Source organism: Fundulus heteroclitus, chromosome 5 (assembly GCF_011125445.2).
Source record: "Fundulus heteroclitus isolate FHET01 chromosome 5, MU-UCD_Fhet_4.1, whole genome shotgun sequence".
Lineage (NCBI taxonomy): Eukaryota > Metazoa > Chordata > Actinopteri > Cyprinodontiformes > Fundulidae > Fundulus > Fundulus heteroclitus.
Genome location: NC_046365.1, coordinates 19,175,613 through 19,192,993, shown reverse-complemented (window position 1 = coordinate 19,192,993; position 17,381 = coordinate 19,175,613). Strand labels below are relative to the sequence as shown.

Genomic DNA, 17,381 nt, shown 5'->3' with positions numbered 1-17,381 from the left:
AAGAACATCATTAGGAAGTGGAAGGAAACTGATACATAGTCTTCATAGTTCTTTTTTTTTTTTTAAATAAAAGTCTGAAATATGTGCCCCTTTACTCTGAAAGCTCTAAATAAAATGTTGCACAAGTGCAAACCTACCAAGACATGATCGTCCCATTAAACTCAGGTACCAGGCAAGAGGCGCGCTGATCAGAAAAGGAGCCAAGAGGCTGACGGTAACTCTGGAGGAGCTGCAGAGAGCTACTGCTCAGGTGGCAGAATCTGTTGACAGGATAACTTTTAGCTGCTTGGGGAGGAATGGCAAGAACAAGCCATTGTTGAAAGAAGCCATAACAAGTACCATTTGCTCCCATTGAGGGGTTATACTAAATATGTGGAAGAAGATAGTCTGGGACTGAAACAGGACTTTTTGACTAGATGCACTGGCTATGTACTAATCCTCCAGACCACACGATCCCCACCACCAACATTGTGGTGGCAGCAACATGTTGTTTGGATGCATTTCTTTAGCTGAGACAGGGAAGCTTGTTGGAGGGACTTCATTGGAAGATGGAAGGAACTAAATCAAGGACAATCCCGGATAAAACTCTGTTAAAGGATGAGACTTCAGACTGGGCCAGTGATTCGCTTTACAGCAGGTTAACCCAAAACATAACACCAGGGCTGCAATGGTCTAGATCAAAGTATATTCAAGTGGTCCAGTTAAACTCCAGACCTAAATTCAATTGAGAATCCCTGGCAAGAATTCAAAATTTCTATTTAAACACTCGTCATCCAGTAAGTCTAAGTTTGAGCTGTTTTGCAAGGGAGACTGGGTAACACATTTAGTCTGTAGATGTGCAAAGCTGGAAGAGGCAAAGCCCGAAGGACTGCAGCTGAATACAGATGCATGCTAAACTTTCCAGACTTTTAGCTGGAAAAAGTAAACCTTGTATCAAGTTTCCTGCACAACAGCTATGAACTTCACTTTTTTGGGTCTATCACATAGCACCCTCAATCTCCCAAAAAGTTGACGTTTGCTGTTTCACTGTGATAAAACGTGAAAAAGTTCAAGGGATATAAATACTTTGCCGGGCACTGTAAGCATGCTGAATTGATTTTTACTGGCCATTGGAGTGTAACTCTAGCAACAGAGATGCCTTCAGCAGGTTGCTGAAGAAATTTGTGTGACCTCTGAACAGCGAGGTCTCACCTTACATCCACCAGCCTGGCTCTGTATTTTCTTTTAAACCTGCACGTCTAATCTTATGGCAGACAAAGACACAAAGAGTTCCCTTTGAATGAACCTTTTACTACATCACGGTCGCCTTTTTGTTTTTGTTCTTAGGCAAAATTTATGAGGATGACAAAGCAAAAACCTGAAATTTACTCAGGACTAATTAATATTAGGATAATTTGGATTAATTGTCATTTAACCTTGCTTCATTCAAAAGTGTATTTAACCAATATAATGAATCCAATCATAGACATATTCAAAGTCTACTACATACATTCCAGTTTGATCCCTGTTATCAAACAATGCAGTCAAGTTCACTTTATTCAAGTTTTCTACCTAAGAAAACCAGGCAGATTGCATCGAGATGTTGACGCGCAGCTTTCACTCCTCGTGGACGAGCACGTAGCGACAGCGGACAGTCGCCTGTTTTGTGTCGTTGACTTTGCAGCGATCCCTCATACTGAGCATGCATGTAGCGACAGTGGAGAGTACAAGTCCCCTTTAAAGAAGGCAACAACATGTGAATTAATTAAAAGGATTTTATAAACCCTTGAATGGGGACAGTAGGTTAAATCAGGCAGAGATCAGTTGCTACAGTTTTATTAAGGCCTCCTGGTGAGAATATTTTGACCTTAATTTCTATTTAATCGTGGAAGACGGAGAGGGAGATGCTCTCTCCCTCTCCTTGTACTGTATTTACACGTGTGTGTATTTGTATTTCTGGGTCACTGATAGAAATCCCAGGCGACAATAGGCGCTGTAAATATGACCCACGTCCTGTGTGTGTGCTTCTGGTGGAGTTGTGTGTTGAAGAGCTGGTTATTTATAAAATTAAACTACTAACATATGCACATTTGTGTCGCCCTCCAAAAATTTCCCTGTAGCTTTTTTTTTTTTTTTTTTTTGTTAACAAGGCAGCAATCATTTACTCATAATAAGATGTTTCTTTTAAAAATTGACTGCTGCTGCTTAGATATTAGTTTAACTTTTTTTAGAGGACAGATTGGCATTGCACCACAGCACAAATAGCCATAATATGTCTTTGGGTTCTTTGATCAATACTAATAAGTTTTCTCCCTACTTGGTGTTGCTGTGGGGAAAGATCTAGAAACAAGACTCATTATTTCCAAGCAACACAAATTACTAACATTTATAATTACAGCATTTGGCTGACCTTTTTTTTTTTTTATCTATTCATTAAGATGTTGAAATAATTGATTTTATTCATCACTTCTGCTTGCACTTTGTGATGCATTTCCGATATGGACCACTGCTATATCAGGCCGTGATAATGAACAGGTTTTAATAAATTTTAAACTTCATCCTCAGTAGAGGCGCACGTCCCGACATCACACAGAGTCAGAATCAGCACCGTTCCCTGAGCTCTGTCTCTGGGCTAATGGTTTGTGGCACTCTTGCCCGCTTCAGTCCCTCCTCAATCACCCACTGGTGCAAGTGGCCCTGCAGGTGGCTGGAAATGAGGGCAGCAGTTGATTAGACCAGAGGATAGCGATATAATGGGCAGCTGGCTGCTTGGGAGGAGAATAACTGCTCAAATACATCTGCAGAAATACTGGTTAGTTTGACCGTTGCTGAAATGTTCTGCCAGTAGTTTTAATTGGGCCTTTTATTGAAATGTTTAAATATTTTATTCCTAGTTTTATCTAGGCTACATTGAATCCAAGCTGTATATTTCCTGACCAGAAAGGGAAGTAGTTGTTTGATTTGTCTATAACTGGAGCGAGATGAAGATGAAACAATTACTCAAGTCTTTTTTGTTAGAATAGTAACTGTATCAATAAAAGGAGAAGGCATGCACAAGTAGCCTCGTGAGACCATCCTGATCTCGCGAGCTTTCAAGGTTTCACTCGCAGATCAGTCTGGCTACTCTCCGTTGAAGAAAATTTGGAGCCGTTCACCAAACGAACGTCCAATCAGCGTTGGCTTTGAGGCGGGTTGAGGTGTGACGCAACGAGGAGCGACAGTTCAGTCTAAAGAACATGGCGGCTTCAGCCGATGAAACTAGCGTTAGCGTGGCTATCGAGCAAGTTTTATCGGAATTACAGAGTATTTCTTTGCTGAGCTAACGAGCCTTTACCTGCAGCAGCAAGAGTAGCTTGGCTTGTGGTTGTGTTTTCGTCGTCGCTCGTAACAGAGCGACGACGAATCTGATTGGTTTATTTGGCCCGTCTATCACCAACATAGGCCAATCAGCTAACCAGTATTTTCGCCCCTTCCCAAAATTACTTCAACGGAAGGTTTCCAGATGGATATGCGAAGCAAATCTATCTGGCGGAGTCAGGTAAATGCACAAGGGGTTCTCTTTTGAATATTGGTCAAAATGATATAAAAACTAAATAAAACGACAGGAAAAGCAGAACATGAGCAGAGTCTGGCATTAAATGAACACATTGCAAGACAAACACCTGCTGGTTTAGCAGTAAAACCGTCCCTGTAGGGTGATGCTCTGAAGGCGGTCCACATATACAGTGCTTTGTAAAGGTGTCTGGTTACGTGTTACTAACACAAACTTTAGATTTAGTGATAGGTCAATGCAAAACTTGGATTGAGAACTTATGTGAATAACAATGTTTAAATCTTGTTAAATGTTCTAAGCTGGATTCAGGGCTGGGCTTTGATTAGGCCATTTATTTCAAGCTTTCCATTATAGCCGTGGTTGTATTTCCCGGCCTCAAGGCTTTGCTGCCTGTGACGGGTTTCCACTGGTTATGTTGAGTACTGCCCCCTGTGGTCTTGTAGAATACTGCACCTACGTCCGCGTCAAGTATAAACGTCTCCAGCTCAATGTGCTTCCATACAGTCTGCACAGACCTGCGCAACAACCCAAGGCGCGAGAATAATTTAGCCTTAAATAAGAGTCCCTTGGCTAGTTAGCTGTGCTGTATTTACCCGGCCTGTCCAATTTGGTGGGCGGCCGTGTCTCCTGACGGTTTGCAGTTGTGCCAAACTTTTTCGTTATTTTTTTTTTTTTAGGAGATTGATTGCAGAGAGCTCTATGAGATGTTCATAGCTTGAAATATTCTTTTATTAAGCGGGACGATAGCTGTACACCACACTTTTCAAATTTTATAAGGATGCTCAACATATTCCTCCTTCCTCTTCAAAGGAACATACCATGTTGTTTTGGTCTATCACACAAAATCTCTATAAAATACACATGAAGTTTGTGATTGTAATGCAGCAAAATGTTAAGTTTTCAAGGATAGACTGAGTAGTATATAAATGTAAATGCTAGACATGGGATAGGTAGAACATGTGTGTCATGTTTAGTTTGTTCCCTCTTTAAGAATTACCTCCGGTTTCTTCTATTATGTATGTTTTTTAAACCAGCTTGATGTTGGCCAAGTTTGAACCGGGATGCATCATCAGATTTTATTTTATTTTTTTCCTACTCTTAATAATGTCATAAACCTGGTCTGTGGAGCTGAATATTATTCATCTTTTTCTCATAAAATGGAGTTTGAATCTGTTATAAACATGTAGTACATGTTTATGACAGACATATTTTTAAAATGTTCTATGAAAGCTAGAGATTAGTGAAGAAATGGTGTAAAGAACACATGCTTCACCTGTTTCAGACCCCTCAAGGTGAATGATCTCAATTAAAAATGTCTGAAAAAGAATTTTCGACTGCTGCTCAGATCTCTGATTTTAATTGGACTGGTGCTTGCGAGGTCTCTCTCTCCCTTCTCTATCACAAATTTACAGCACTATCACTACATTCACAGAGATTTGAAATTAAGAAGCTTAATAAGACGTCTTTAATTGGATCCTGAACCACCCATGTATACTGTGTGCTAATTAATGTGGCTATTATCAAATGTTTCATTATCTTACAATAAGACTAGACCGCCTCAGTTATTGTTTCTGTTTTTGAAGCAAATAAACCGCAGGAAAGGGGAAAGTGGAGCAATTCCCTAAATGCATTCAAACACAGGATGTGTACAGAATTGCGGAGGTAGACGTCCAACTGGATGTATCATTGGGCTTTTTTTTTTTTTGTGCAAGCTGGGGAGTGGTCAAACCTGCTTAGAAATCAAAGTTTTCCGGCAGGAAGTCTTTTTGAGTTGTCAGTCCCGATTTCATACACAGAAGAAGTTAGAAGAGGGATTGCGAGTCCTTTAAAGTCATTGTAGGAGTCTGTTCATGTGTGCTTAAAGCCCTGCTCGCTGGAAACGATCACACCCTCCTAAAGCTGCAGCCCGGCAGTGTTTAGTGGATTTTGGGCCTTCTGTCGGTTACATAACTCTTGTCACTTAGTCAGAAAGCAGCAGCACTGCTCTGACTCAGATTGCTCTTTTCCAGCATCCTGCTTCTCTGAGGAGAACTTGATGCTGGATCTCAAACGGGCGCTACTTGCTCTGCACACCATGTAAAAAAAAAACACAAGGGGTCCGAGTACAGTTTTTCTTTTTTAACATTCAGGAGAAACTATTCTGAACTTTGAAAGAAAATCTTTATAAGGCATTTTTTTTTTTTAGAAGAGCTAAGCCGTCTTCTGCACATTGAAAGAAATTGATTTGCTGTAGAGGAAGGATTGTGCAGGGGCCGTAGTGTTGACAGGAGGTGAGTTTTGGCCCGATTGGATGGTGACATGTCATCTCTCGCTCTGCTCCAAAGGACCTGCTGTGAACTGAGTCAGCCTGGACACACTGGCCTCAGCAGGTCTGCTGTCACCGGGGAAATGACTATCAACTCTGTTTTTTTTTTTTCTGACTTGGCTCTACTTTCTCATCTGAATTTAAATAAGCGTCCTTCATTCATCTTAGAGTGACCCTATTCCAGGTCAGCTGTCGTGTCGGCTTGATAGTCGGTTTTATTAGGGTTCGCTGTTTTCACGTTTTACTGTGACCTCAAAGGTCCTTGTTTGTCAGCCCCTTTAAGTTTGGAAAAATACACGTGAAACCAGACGATAACATACAGAGTATAGTCACGACGTCAAATGCGACTGAACTCATCCTGTTTTAGGCCAGTTTTTATTGCCACCAGTATTTTTCTTTTCTAAATACCTAAAAAAGTTGAGATTTGTAATACCTTCTTGAAAGACGCAGGTTTCCATTAGTGTTGTTCATCATGTCCGGTTCTTATTGTCACCTTCAGCAGTGGGCTGTTGATGATTTCCTCTTTCCTTTGACCAGGAATAGACTCCCACTATGTCATCATTGGCGTCATGTTGACTTTTACAACCCACGTCTCTGGTCCTTGACATAGTGTACAGTTCATGCCTTTCCAGGGGGCTGTGTGGATGTTGTGTATCTGACTTGTGTAGAGGCTGAACAAGTATCAAACTCTGGCATGTTTTGTTCTCCATGTTAAGATCAATGCATGAAACAAATTTAGGCTATTTTTTTTTTTTTTGTTGGGGGGGGGGTGCTTTACCTTTTTTCTAATTGCATATGGTACTAATAAAGTGTTTTGCACGTGAAATGTTGTAACATTTCTGATTGAAAGAAATAATGTAATGCACATTTTTAGTAGCGGTCATAACCATAACTATCTACAGCACTGAGGCTAGAAAGGCTCACAGTATACTTTTTTCCCCCCTATCCATGTTGGTAGCACTGGTATTAAAAGAACTGGCATGCTGTGTTTCTGGAAATGCACCAACAACTTTGACTTTCTCTGTAAAAAGATGGATGTGTGTAGAATAAGACTCACTGCTTTATGTGTTTTGTTCCCTGCTGGTCCTTCTGCTGCGTATCCTATTGGTCTTTGTCAGATACGTTCATAGTAAATAATTCAGTTTGGAATCATTTTTCCCTCTCGGATTAAATCTGATTAGAGGTAGAAATTAGAAATATTTCCTTCATAAATATTTCAGTCTCTAACCACATTTCGGTGACTGGGATGACATAAATGCTTTTATCTGGAGCCAAATTGGCGCTGAAAGCTTTACGGTGAAAATGAACACAGTCTCGGCTCTGAGATTTTGATTTAAAATGTATCGGATGCATCAACGTACCAGATGTGCCTCGGCTCATTTACGTGGCACCAATTTTTAACAAACCGAGGGCATGTTGGGAGTATTTTTTATTTTTTTCAGGAATCAGTCTCTTCTTCATTAGATTTGCTTGTCTGTTTCTTTGCCGCTTTTCCTGTCAACAAGCTGTTTGTGCTTGGGAGACGTTATCTGGTGACTGAGGGGACAGAGGTTGACTTTGCTCATTTCCTCTGACTGACAAGTTCAGCTTTCACTGTCATCCACGGCGTCAGGTGCTGTAGTTTCCAACAGCCCCCCCATTTATTTAGCCTGAAAACATGAGAGTATCATTAATTGTGCTTGTCTCTGCTTTAATTGCTTTAATCAGCCGTACCTTTAAATCCACATGAGGGCCGTAGACTTTGGCTCCTGTGATCATTTAAATCAAAGCGCCATCAAACTAAACCCAATAGTTGCTAGTAGATAATTGCATTTTTAAGTGTGCAATTTCTGTTTCATACTTTATCATCCAAAATGTTTGTCATATTTTTTAATTACATGGTTTCTCTGTGTGTGTGAATAATTAAATAAACTAGTTTATTACTTGATTCATTTTTTGTCTAAAGTTATCCTTGTATCTGTGACAGCCAGTGAAGCTCCCCCTGCTTCCTTCAGGTTTACCATCTGGGTTTAATCGCATCCTGAATGCTTGTGGTGCTTTGAAAAGGTCGCCTGTTCTCTGATAGTGACATGATGATAAATGGCGCCTGAGCTGGTACAGAGCTCACCTTTAAATTGAGTTTGTTTCCTATTTGATTTTATATAATGGGGGTGTTTAGCAGTGTTGTAACATAAAACACTGTCAGTGTGACCCTGTTAGATGCTTCCACTTCAGAATACTTTCATCTTATGTACGTGCAATCCTTAAAAGCTGTCACTGGCATATTTCAGGAGGGCATAATAAGAGTTGGACTCGAGTAAACACTTTTTTTTTGTTTATAGACAGGGTTCCTGCGGATCCTTAAAAAGTCTTAAAAGGCATTGAATTCTATAATATAAAACTAAGGCCTTAATTGGCATTAAAATGTCTTAAATCAGTCTTTCATAGGTCTTAAAATTGTTACCACGTCATAAAAAGGATTTTATTTTTGTAATCCTTACCAAACAGTATAATAATTGACACAATTATATTTTTTAAATATACTGAACGGCTCAATGTAACAATTATTGGTTCCGTCCCGATAGCGGAACCAATAAAAACTGTTGCAGCCGGACGATAGCTGTTAAAAAGAGTTGGCACTGGTTATGATGTGGTTTTTAAAACTGATTTATAGTTTATTTTAGTAGGGAACAAAACAAAGTTTGTGAATTCAGTTCAGTAGTTGTTAAAAATATATCTGTAATTTGTGTGTTTTTTAGCTTTCTTCCTATATGGAATGTTTTTCAAAATCTTTAACATGTCTACTGGGCCAGAAAGTAATGGTTTATGTTTATGTCGCAACCAGGTTTATCTTGTTTATCGTGAAGTTGGTCTTAACTTTTTATTTCAAGTGGCATTAAAAAGTCTTAAAAAGTCTTGAATTTAACTTGCCTTATGCTGTAGGAACCCTGTATAGAAAATATAGCCCAGTCGCCGCTTGTTGGTACTCTGTGTTAAAAGTATGTAATTTAGTGATCTGCTTACTTCTCCAGTTTAGATCAAAAGAGATTCAGGCTCCATGTTATACTGGATTTTATTAATTACGGCTTAATTAAGACCGAAAGCAGACTGTTTTTGTAAATGTGGGGGTTTGTCTGTGTTTTGGCAACACTGGATCATTCATAATATCGTTCCAATTGATCCGTCTGCACAGGGTAGAATGAAAGGAAAGTTTTCTAAAAGCTAGTCTGAGCTCTCAAGGCTTTCTATTTTGACCTCAAAGGGTTTATACTGCTGAGTTATGTAGAGTATGTTTTGGGTTAATGCATCCGTTCCTGAAACATCCACACTGGTGGAGTGGAGTTGAACCTAGACCGTTGTCTCTGTAACGTATACCTGCTGTAGTTGACTAAACAATGTACAAAAAGGGACATGTAACACTTCATCCTACACTCTCCTCTGCCTCTCCCATGTGTCCTCTTATCCACCTTTATTTTGAATAATCTTTAATATGCATCATTTTTATTAATGTAGATACTCAGCTCTACCAAAGTATTGGTTTTGAGGTGGGAGTGATATGAAATATAATTAATTCCAATTCAGTTTATTTATATGGCACCAATTCACGTCCTGTCATCTCCAGGAACTTTACAGAGTCAATCAAATAATTTAGACAGATTGGTTAAAAAGTTTTCTAAGGAATCCCAGCAGATTGCATCGAGTCATTGACTGGCAGCATTCACTCCTCCTGGTTGAGCATGTAGCCACAGTGGACAGTTGTCTGCATTGTCCATGTCTTTGCAGCAATCCCTCATACTGAGCATGCATGAAGTGACAGTGGAGAGGAAATCTCCCCTTTAGCAGGGAGGAAAAACCTCTATTAGAACCAGGCTCGGTGTGAACGGTCATCTGCCTCGACCGACTGGGGGTTAGAGAAGACAGCAGAGACACACACAAAAAACAACAACACAGAAGCACACACTGATCCAGGAATAATTTCTATGTGAAAGAAAAGTACAAACATAATGGCTGTAGTAGCTCCTTTAATGGCTCCATCTAGGAGAGAACCTCAGCCAAGCAGATAAGCTCTAAGACAGTTTTCAGGTCTAGAAGATGAGAGAAAGCACGTACAGTTAATCGCAGTAAAAGCTCAGCCAATAGCTGCGTTCAGGAGAGAAAGAGGGTTAAACACTGAAAGACTGGGCCATCTGTATCATCTATAGAATATAGGAGAACATGAAGTTGTTGGCAGCAGTAGCTCAGCTCCAGGACGGCCTCACAGCTAAACAGAACTCCATGTCAGATATAGCTACCATGAAGAGAACAGGAAGTTAAAATGTGAAATTACAGGAAATAATGCTTAATTAAAGAGAAGTTGATTGGTAGAATCAAACAAGACGTTTCTTACCTCCCGCTTGTTTAATTTCTTTAAATGAGACCTGGTTTAACTTTGTATATAGTACTCTTGTTTAATACTCTCCTACCCAAAATAAGCCTCTATTTTAGATGCCTTGCCTACATCACTCACTGTAACACCATTATACCTTTCAGAAACCACTTGATACTGCAGAGATTAGCGCAAGGCCAGTTGAATTCAGACGCTTTTATCCAATAATACATAAATTTGATTATCCTGCCAGCTCCGCCATGATACTTCTGCGCGGCCTCCTCCAGAGACAGGAAACAGGATTGTGGGCGATTGTTCTCGGTCTTCTCAGCTTGGCCACTGCATATTGTGCAATGTGACAAACTGTGATCAAGCGTTCTGATTCTGCAGCTGTGGGTGGGGATGTAACATCCAGAACCTCAGAACCTTTATAACAAGTACTGCCTTGGTAATTACTTCATTTTTCAAGTATCGAGTTTGATTTATTTTATTACTTTAATTTGGCTATCTAGTTTACCATATATATTGGTGCAACTGGTAGGTATTAACAAATGCCAAACGCCACAACATTGTAAGCCTAAAACAATCTGCAATGTCCCTAGAACCAGTTTCTAACTCCAGCCCTTGAGGAACGTGGTCCTGCAGCTTTCCAACTTTAAAATCCAATATGGCTGCTTTGAAGGAAACTTGGGGACAGCTGCAACAAGAATACAGTTTATTTGCACCTTTCATGATCTCAATAACTCTTTCACACAGAGCTATACAACACAATTTCAGTAAACATGTGTGTGAAAGGACATGCTAATAGCCGTTAGCCTGGACATAGATGACCTTAACTTGCAAAACTCCATCGGATTTTAAAGTAGGAACTGGAACATGATTCGGTTGGGTTTGGTCTCATTACCAGATCCAAGTATGGATTTGGTCGTCCTACACTTGTTCCAGGTTAACCATTATCTGTTTTGTACTTGGACCTGTAAAAATGTTCTGCACTGCCCGCCCCCCCAATCCTCCCCTTTTGAAAAAGGAAAAGTTCAAAGTTCTTGAACTTACTTCACAGCTATTCATTCATATTTACTCTTTAGAATAACTGGTGCAAAAGTTGAGTTGCAAAAACTTATTGGCAAATTCAAACACTTTTCGAGAACAGGGTAAAGGAGATATAAAAAGTGTGCTCATACATCCCTGTTAACATTGGTGTTATGAATCATAAATCAATTTAAACTTTTGCCCTCTTTTAAACCAAAACATACATCCTCATCTACAAAAGAGACAAGAGATTTTCTCACAATTAACTAAACGTAGACATAATTTGCACAGTAGAGTGAGCCAATATTACCAAGTTGAGGTTGCGTGCTGATAGAAACCTGACTGCTGTTTTAGAAGGTGCTTCAACCAATTTTAAAACTTTTAAATATTGTCAGAAATCATATTGTACTTTGGAATTTTGCTTTTCATTTTTCTAGTAGTTTGTTTTTTGGCTTTAACTGCATGAAACTCACAACATTAGTGAACTAATACCAGATAAGAGTGAACAAAAAGAATAGAAACCACCAGAGATGTTTTCTGACTAAAATCTATTCATACGTTTTATGAAATGGGGCCTAAAAGCAGCAAATGTTTGTTTTTTGTAAAAATTAAATATTTTCTTTAGGGCATATGAGAAACTGATGTAATTAAATAATTAAACTTTTCCGCCTAAAGATAATTAAAGAAAATCAGTAGAGAATCTCTAAAAATGATACAGCATTCACATAATAACCTCCTGGCTGTCATTCCAGGTAAACAGAAGGAAATTATTGCTCTGAGCAAAGTGATTAGTCTGGCTGGATGTCTCGGCAAACGACAAGGACACACCTTTTGTCACGCTGTTTTTCACGAGCTGCATGGGCTGGCTGCGTCTTAGGAGACGCGTCTACGTTTAAATATCTGCTGTGATTCACATCCAGTCAACAGGAGGCAGGCTGTTGGGTAAAAGTCGGGTCAGTTACGCAACAGACGGGCCTCGGTGAGCTTCGCAGTGATTCAGCGCCGTCGGAACAGGAGCTTTTCTGTTGCATAACTAGCCGCTGACACCTCTGTGTCACTTTCAGCTTTGCTCACACCAGCGCTTGATTTAATAAAAACCAAAAACAATGCACACGTCCGTCCCCCCGGTCTGCGGCTGTAAAAACCCGCCTGGCTTATAGGCGCTGAGCGAGCGCCGGCCGCTGTGAACTTTGTGACTTCAGAGCAGTGGAGTCAGAGACGAAGCAAACAACAGGTGGCCGGGAAAACAAGCAGGCAGCAGCAGTGAGGCGACATACACACGGTGACAAAGTGAGAGGCTCCCAGGGTTTCAGCCTGACACCGTTATTCACCGCCACACCATAGTGATTGCAGATTATTCTGATGCCATCTGAGGGACTTTAACTGCATTAAAAATGTAATCCCACATTGTTTTCAACCATTTAATAGAGTTTAGTTGTGTTGTTTCTTTTTTTTGTAAGTAATGCAGCATTACTTACAAATGGCATTTTTGCGACATTGCATCCATTAAAATCCCTAATGAGGAACACATTTAATGTGTTCTTTGCTGTTACTTTCCTGAAAATAATCTGATTATTGAGATTGATTTTCGTTTTTTTGTCTCTATACATTTGATTTAATAATGTTGACGTTTTAAATCTAAGTTTGTTGATGAGCAACAAATCTTTTAATTCTTGCAGTCAGAAATCTTTTCCACCGTTTTGTCGACTAAAGTTTCTGAAGGACCTTGAAAAGTCTTTCGCTTCAGTCCAAAAATTTTGTTTTTAAACTTTTCAGTTGAGCATGTTGAGGTCTTAAATTATATTTAGCTACATCTCAAATTTGCATATTTTCCCCTTTATTGCTTGTTCCATCGACTTGTTGTGCTTATGTTGACAATATGTGAGTTTCTTCTGAAATGGGGTTATTGATCACCTCTTGCTGACCCCGATCATTACTCCTGGCTGAGTTTTAATGATTTTATGTATTTCTTTGCAACTGCGTGGCTGGCCAGGTAAATTGATATTGATGTAGACCGGTTACTAAGGTGGACGAGTCGCAGCAGAAGGCGACTTTAAAAAAAGCACTAGACTTGCAAGCCAAATCCACAAATTTAGGTTGATAAAGCAGTAGCTATATTTACCCTGTTTAGGTTTAGATATTGTAAACGGGAGTCATAAGGTAACACCGTCTGTGTTAATCTTAAATTTAAATGGTATAAGCATTAAAAGGTCTTATAATGTTGCTTAAAGTTTCCATACTTTATTTACTTCCCACTGCTGCACAGAGCGGTTCTGTCCTCCATCACAAGCACCGCCTCTAGGTGCAGGTTGAGCAACAGGATGTTGTGTTTTTAATGTCTTCAGAGGCCTCTTATTTCTTGGCCAGACGCTGGTGATTTGAGGAGATGCAGCGTTTTGCTCCTTTTATGTCCGAACTCTGTTTTTTGTCTGCGATTCCACACATAACACCCGTTTTAGGCTTGATTTTTCTGATAGCCACGCCTAAAGGAAGGTGTAGCTCTGTGACGTTGACATCTTTGCTGTTATGTTTTTCAGGCACGCTACAAACAGAGTCTGGACCCCACAGTGGACGAAGTGAAGAAGCTCTGCACGTCGCTGAGGCGCAACGCTAAAGAGGAGAGGGTCCTCTTCCACTACAACGGCCATGGAGTGCCTCGGCCCACCGTCAACGGGGAAATCTGGGTTTTTAACAAGGTAGATGATAACATGGAGACGTGATACACATTCAAGAACTCACCTTCTATATTTGCACTTTAGTTATTGAAAGTCTTTATTTGTCAGAGAAATCAATCAAAAACACATGGAAGGGGAATAAAGCCAGAGACGTGTAATAATAGAGATGTTGTTCCTGATTTACTAAACACCATTTTGGGTAGATCTGACATGGCAATTCTGTTTATTTTTATGTTTTTTCATGAGAACTATGATTAACACCATTTAAAATCTATTAAAAAATACTTTGGTGGTTACTGTAAAATTTATCTGAGTTCACATTATTCAATATTCATTGTGAAATATTGAATTTACACAGATGAAAGCTAACTGAAGCATTGGCAGCATATCTTTACTTTTACTTTTTAAAAACAGATTATCAAACCCTTTATCTCCACACATCTCAAACCCTCCAAGTGCACCTTATCACAACCTGTTCAATTTAAAATCCACAAGATCCATTTAAAACGAATAACAGATTTATCCAACTTAATTTGTGAGAGGAAAAACTCTGATTTACTGTTAGTATGATTGATTTAGCCTTACTACACAGGAGGCTTAACACAGTGTTGAAAGAAAGGGCCGACTGTCTTAGCAGTTCCTTGGACTTTACAACAAATGGCGGCTTTACAGCTGCCCAGCAGACAGACATTGAAACACAAGGCGGTTGAGACACAAAAGGGCATTCCTGGAAAAAACAAATTGGCTTTTTTATGTCTTGTATCCAAAATATTATTTGAAAGTTGAGTGGAAGGAAAAAATGTGGCAGAAATGAGGAGGGCGTAATGGGGATAGCTGCAGCCTTTTGAAACAAGTCCCAAAGCAGATGGTTGGGGAGGTTAATAAGGTGTGGAGTCCAGATGAAGCCTCAGCTTCAAGAGCCACACACACACACACACACACACACACACACACACATCCTTGTTGTGCAAAGTCATTCATGTTCAAGCCTTTCTATGGCCTTACCCTGACCCTAACCTGTACCAGTTTATACCTAAACCTAATCGATGCCTTAGTGGTAAACCAAAGCTCAGAAAGAAGGTGAGTACCAAAAAAGGTCCTCACTTTACGTCAAAGTCCTCACTTTACAAGTAAAATGAAACTGCAAATACAAGAACACACAAACACACACACACACACACACACACACACACACACACACACACACACACACACACACACACACAGTCATCCAAGACATGGCCCACAACTGTCGCAGCCCTGATGTTAAACCCCTCCTGAGCCGGGGACCATAGAGAATCTATGGACTATTTCCTAGAGGAAGATGAGACTCCAGAGGCAACAATGCAGATGAGATGAAGGCTGCTAATAAAGGAGTCTGGCTTTCCTGAACACACACATTTTTTTTTTTAACTCTCACATTATGTTTTCCTTTTTTCCCCATCAGTGGTTTCCATCAAGCAGGTGCCTGAATAATTGAACGCTGTAAAAATCTATAAAAGTGCCTTATCAGCAGTAACGCGATGCACCGTATCTCACGCCCGTCTCACTCTGCTCTGCTTTCCAGAATTACACCCAATACATCCCGCTGTCCATCTACGACCTGCAGACGTGGATGGGGAGCCCGTCCATTTTCGTTTACGACTGCTCCAACGCGGGGATCATCGTCAAGTCGTTTAAGCAGTTCGCGCTGCAGAGAGAGCAGGAGCTGGAGGTGAGGGCGCCGCAGCCAGACCCTCTCGTTGGTTTTTACGACGCGTTGTCGGCACAGAAGCGATGAGACGCATGCCGGGCTGTAACAGGGGAGGAAGATCTTGTAAAAGACGAGATGAGTCACACGGACACGCGCGCCACAGAGCTGGTGTGCCGTCAAATAGGACAAGATGAAGTGCTGGTGTTTTGAGAGGTATTAGGCAGAAAGCGGGAGCGCTCCCTCTGAGCCCACTCCTACTGTATGTACAGCAGGCATGGAAGCTGAACCTAATTAGTGTTGAGTCATGATTCTCCGCTGGATGTCTTCCTGAGCGCTGTGACGCTGCTAATGGGCCGCGGGTTTATTTGCCTCTCTTATAAATCCAGGGTTCCCACACAGTCTGGGATGGCTGGAAATATTTGGGGTTTGGTTTTAGGTCCCCAGGTTTGGGTAAGAATGGGAAGCGAAAAAGGAGGAATGACGAATGTTTGTGTTTTCAGATGTTATTCGCTATTGAAGTGACTAAAATACATCCTTTTCCTTATCATATGTCCTTTTATCTTTCCTTTTCTGATGATCTTTTTTTTCTCCGTCTTTTCTTTCTTGTATCTGTCTATTTTCTAACCTTTTTATTTCCTTCATTTTCTGTGTTCTATGTTTGTTTTTCTTTCTTTCTTACTCTCTTTATCTCTTTCTTTCTCTTTCTATCTCTATTTCTTTCTCTCTTTCTATGTTCTTTTTGTTTGTTTTTTTACTTTCGTTTTTTTTTGTTTCTTTCTTTCTCTTTCGTTCTTTCTTTCTTTATTTCTCTTTCTCTTTTGTTCTTTCTTTTTCTCTTTCTTTTTTTTTTTTTTCTTTTTTTTTTTCTTTTTCTTTTTTTTTTCTTTTTTTCTTTTTTTTCTTTTCTTTTCTTTTCTTTTTTTTTTTTTTCTTTCTTTCTTTCTTTCTTTCTTTGGATTTCTTTCTTTTCTTTCTCGTTTTTCTTTCTTTCTTAGATTCTTTCTTTCTTCTGGGGGTCATTTGGAATCCTTCCTTCTTCCCTTCCTTCCTTCCTTCCTTCCTTCTTTCCCTTCCTTCCTTCCTTCCTTCCTTCCTTCCTTCCTTCCTTCCTTCCTTCCTTCCTTCCTTCCTTCCTTCCTTCCTTCCTTCCTTCCTCATGCTCTTGCTGTAATTTCATCCATCCATCCTAACCCTTGTGGACGTGGAGAAGAAGTTTAGAGTCTGGGTGTCTTAGGTGTAGAAACTCTTCACATACTCCATCAGTGCTCCAGTCTTCTCAACACTTCCCTCTTTTTTTTTTTTTATTATGTTGTCTCATCTTTTCTCCTCTGGCTGAAACCTGCAGTGTGAATGCCTGATGAGATGGCACTGTCATTTATTTCAATTATTCATGAAGAAGTTCTTTTTTTTTTTTCTAAAAACTGTAGATTAACAGAAAAAGGGACAGGGGGAAAGGAAGGAAGAGGATGTACAGTGTGGAGCTGGAAGCCGGCAAAGAGGAGCCACAGTGAACGCCGCAGTCCCTTTTTAAAAAGTAAAGGTGAAAGCAGATAAACTGCTGAGTCGCCGCAACGCCTGCGTCTGCCCTCAGATTAACCTGCGCTTTTCTCTGAGTTTCATCAGGTCATGGCTGGGTTGTGGGTAAAGATTTTTAAAAGCCTTTCTCCTTCTTCAAAGACTTACTCACAGTTTCCAAAAGTGGTTTTAGTTTGGTTGGTAATTTGGAGTGAAGTCGAAGCTCCAGAAGTCAGGTTTTCTCTCTTTGTAGGTGAAAGGCTCAGTTTGCAGCCCCTCCACAAAGG

At 40.1% G+C, this 17,381-nt stretch overlaps 1 protein-coding gene across 1 annotated transcript in view; it reads left to right on the top strand.

Annotated features, from left to right (window-relative positions):
• The window catches only part of rptor (regulatory associated protein of MTOR, complex 1), a gene marked incomplete in the record, with an annotated part of 186,644 nt that overhangs the window by 47,737 nt on the left and 121,526 nt on the right, over window positions 1-17,381 (top strand). Inside the window, 2 exon segments of the mRNA XM_036137100.1 lie at window positions 13,749-13,907; window positions 15,454-15,600. Of these exon segments, the coding sequence (XP_035992993.1) occupies window positions 13,749-13,907; window positions 15,454-15,600 (306 nt within the window).